Source organism: Acyrthosiphon pisum, chromosome X, assembly GCF_005508785.2.
Source record: "Acyrthosiphon pisum isolate AL4f chromosome X, pea_aphid_22Mar2018_4r6ur, whole genome shotgun sequence".
In the NCBI taxonomy this organism is placed as follows: Eukaryota; Metazoa; Arthropoda; class Insecta; order Hemiptera; family Aphididae; genus Acyrthosiphon; species Acyrthosiphon pisum.
Genome location: NC_042493.1, coordinates 3758457 through 3762778, shown reverse-complemented (window position 1 = coordinate 3762778; position 4322 = coordinate 3758457). Strand labels below are relative to the sequence as shown.

Genomic DNA, 4322 nt, shown 5'->3' with positions numbered 1-4322 from the left:
AGTGCTCTGATAAGTATACCCCCTCCGAGAAAAACACGATTTGATATTTTTTTACTATTTTGAATGAGACAACACATATGTTTTAAATTTCTTATTCCAAAGCAGAATATTTTTTGGAGTTTTTCGATGGATGAAAATCCAATTTTGTATGAGAAGTTATTATTAGTACCTATATTTAAAGTTTAGATGAGTGGAATGGAGTGGTAATGGAATGTGTACCTTGCAAAATGTTGGTCTCCCACTTCACTCATTAAAACTCAAAATACTTTTAAATTGTGACTAATTAATTATTCATCTGAAATTTTATCTAGGTATGTTATATGATTCGGAATGTAAAATTAAAAAGTTAAGTATGTTAAAAAAGAGGAAAAAGAAAAAACTCGAGAAACGATGACAACAAAAAATGTCGTTTTGCAGTAAAAAAATTATTATTATTTTCAAAAAATTTTAGGTACAGATAGTTTTTTGAAACACGGGTAATGGGTGTTGTTCGATGAGCGGGAATCGCACCGAGAGACCATTATAATAATATTATTAGCACGCGCGCATACGTGTTTCCGGTGCGTTTATAATAAATTACGTATGGAATATAATATACACATGATGATAATAATAATACACGCATTGCGGACGCGCGGGCGATACACGGTCTGATAACTCAGAATACACAATTAGAGGGCGCGCGGGCGGTTCGCGGCGGTCGAAGGGAGCGGCGGCGGTCGTCAGCCGCTGGAAAACGTTTTCACCGCAGTTTACTTTTTATGTCAGTTGGTCAACGCGCGAGATGGCCGCCGCGCGGATCCGTCCGCGGAAGGGACACGCGGAGGCACCCGACTGTCCCGCCTCCCCCCCCCCCCCGTACACCCGGCCACCAGAAAACCGTATATTATTATTTTCACGGTGTTCTTGCAGGTCGTGCGCTGACGATGGGAGGCATGACCTACGTAAGCGCTCCGTTTACGTTGACGGCATCGTCACGCCACGCGTGTACCTATATAAGGTCCTGGCCACCTGTTCGGAATCATCACATCCACACCGGCGACGGTCGAGTCCGAACAAGTCGACGTACAAGCAACGATATACAGCTGTGAGCCTGCACCGAACACGTTTTGCTCCCGAAATATTTATTAAAATATTATAATTATCATGTCTCCTCCGTCCGTCGCGATGTCATCCGTTTGCGTAGCCCTGGCCGTTTTCGGTCTCGCCGCTTCCGTTCCCGTGGAACAACAGCCACCACAACAACAACAACAGCGGCAAGAGGACGGCGCGGGTTCTGCCGGATTCGGCACGGTCCTGTGGTCGGTGCTGGACGACTGTTTCGGCGACGGCGAAGCAGCTGAACCGGCCACCGTGTGCCTCAAGTCCAAAGCATTGACGGCCCTTGACCGGGCCCTCGGCAAGTCCGCGGTCACCGTCGCGGACGGCGTGATCCTGACCGCCAGGGCCGGCAAGTCGTTGGCCGTCGACCCACAAGCCGACCGCGCCGACCGCGCCGCCCTGGACGCCGCCCCGGATGCCGACAGCAAGAACGCTCTGCTGGACGACATGCTGGCCAGCCGCATGGACAGGCTCATGTCCACCAGGACCATCATGCTGGACGGCGCCGGCCAAGAAGGTGAGCGAATTAAACGCGCGTTATTTATGTTACTGTTATTGTTCTATAACCTGCACTTCGAACTTAGAAGTTGGCATTTGAGGTCGATAATATTTGTACCCATACATGCACGGTGGGTGAACAATTTAATAGTCAAAGTATTTTTCAAACATTTAACAACATCATAATATAACATAATAATATATTGTATAGTACAAAAACACCTTTCCAAAAAAGCAAATCCGAGATAATAATGTACAATAGGCGTAGTTCATTCAAGTGTTTACACTAATATTTTCGAAAAGTTATAACTGTTTTGAAATTATTATAAATTACATAATTTGAAATAAAACATAAAACTTTGACATCAATTTTATATAATAATAAAGATTTTACATAAAACTATGTATGATTATAACTAACAGTTTATAACTAACTATATATATTTCAAATGGAAAAATGCAAGTGCAGACAAATAAATAAATAAACAAACAAACCGGTTTCCTTCGTCTCCAAAATCAAGTTAGATTCTTATATATATAGATATATAGGTAGTATGTTATAATATAATATTACGTATATAATATCAAGTCCGCCAAAAATCGTTTGTAGGAGTCAAAACCTTTATAATATAATATTATTCATGCCGAACTCGACGCTTTCATGAAGTAGTTGAATCGAGAAAACTCGATGCTGTGCACACGGACGTATAGGTACGTTTTATAACGAACATCGTTTGGCACGTCCGTGTTGGTGGATATCATCGCACCGTTTCCGCCACGTATATAATTATATAAATAAATATATCATAATAATGTTACCTATATTGTACGCGTCGATATGTACCATCGACATAGCTGTTTTTCTTGAACTCCAATCGAGATCGTTCGTAAAATTTGGGAGACGGACAATCAAAATGCGTGTTAATATAAGATATTAGTTTTCGGCGAATCCTTAAATCTCGGTGCAATACAATCGTATTATTGGCATAAAATATCTTGGCTATATCGTTTTCATACTCCACGACGTGATTTCGCTGCCATTCCATAGCTATGAATTAATATTTTTACCTACTCGAGACTCGTCGTCCCGTCATCATGTTGGGCCACGATGCCGTTAATCGTTTCGCGGTAACAGTAGCATGTGGATTTTAAAGTTTAAAATTATATGTCATGAGTTTATAATTTACATTTTAGACGACATTGTTATAAGTTGTAATATACTAGTGTGCACTATTGTAGGATAACGGCGATTTGTTCGTTTCTAGAATAGTTCTCACGACACAACCCCGTCACGACTTATAGGCCGTGTCCAAAGTTTTTTTCAGGGGTGGTAGACAGGCTCCCTGATATTGACGTGAGTTAAAAATCACCAATTGTCTGGGTGCCTCTGATATTTACATATTAATTATTATTATAATAGTCATTGGGGGCGTATTGAAACATTTTTCAAGGGGAGGGGACGGTGGATTACTCAATTTTTCCCTCTACCACCCAAAGATAGTCAGATTTAATGATTTTTCAGAATTTATATATTTAAACCATAATAGAAACGAAAATTGTTTTTACTTTACAATCCACGTGATTATATTATTATTATTACAATAAACAGATAAAAATCATACATTTCGTATTTCGATATAATATCACACTAAATACCTAATGATGGGTGGGGGTAGATATCCCTCGTAGCCACCCTCTCCCAATCATAAAATTCGACCCAGACGGAAGTCGTATTATACCCCTTGTCCTAATCAGTCGGTTTCGCCGTGCCCTTCACAGGTCGCAAGAAGAAGGACAAGGCCATGCAACAGGCCATGATGATGGCCGGTATGATGGCCGCGGCGGTCATGGGCCCGATGGCGTTCAAAATCTTGGCGCTGATCGCCGGCAAGGCTCTGTTGCTGAGCAAAATCGCACTGGTGCTGTCCGGTATCATAGCGCTCAAGAAGCTGCTCCAACCTCAACAGGGCGGACACGAAACCGAGTCGGTGTCCCATCACTATGGCCGGAGCTTGCAGAAACTCGAAGCTCACGACGTGGCGTACTCTGGCCAAAAGCCGCAGTAGACAGCACCTTATCGCGGCAGGCAGGTTATCAACATCCTCGACGAGTCACATTTTAATATTATAATGTATTTATGTATGTGCTACTGTAATTTATTATTTATTTTTTTAATTTATAAGCCCGAAGGCGTTCAGAGTCAAAACCGGTCTGTGAATGAAAACTGTATTCGTTCAAGTTTCGCACTTGTCTTTTGAAAACTATTTTAACCATTGTATTATTTATAATAGGTAATTATTATTTATTACTGATGTTTATGTATTATTATAGAAACATATTATATGTGATAAATGAAAAAAAATCAAAATGCTTATGAATCCGAAATGTTTAATTATTTTGTCTGCATGTTGTCACCTAGCCATTTACTGTCACCTTTTTATGGTTCAAAAAAGATTCTTCAGGTGATGACAATATTTTACTCGCTAATAAAATTACTACACGTATCTCACGAGATAATACAAATATTACATAACAATTACCTATAGGCACTCGTATCTATTTGACGGTCACGAGTCGTTTCTTCCAGTGGCAAGCCTCACGGTCAAGGGATATCCTGTGGTGTAGCTTCAAATTTGACGGTTTACATCAGGTTATAATAATAGGTATGTATTACAATGAACACAAAAAAATTGGTTTTAATTTTTTGTTACAAACTGTGTATC

General features: G+C 40.6%; 1 protein-coding gene across 1 annotated transcript; it reads left to right on the top strand.

Annotated features, from left to right (window-relative positions):
• Positions 1–1023: 1023 nt before the first annotated feature.
• LOC100168276 (uncharacterized) lies at positions 1024–3984 on the top strand. The gene is given in 2 exon segments (NM_001326663.1): positions 1024–1618; positions 3379–3984. Coding segments are annotated over 2 exon segments (759 nt in total). The 5' UTR covers positions 1024–1146; the 3' UTR covers positions 3666–3984.
• The last annotated feature ends 338 nt before the right edge of the window (positions 3985–4322 follow it).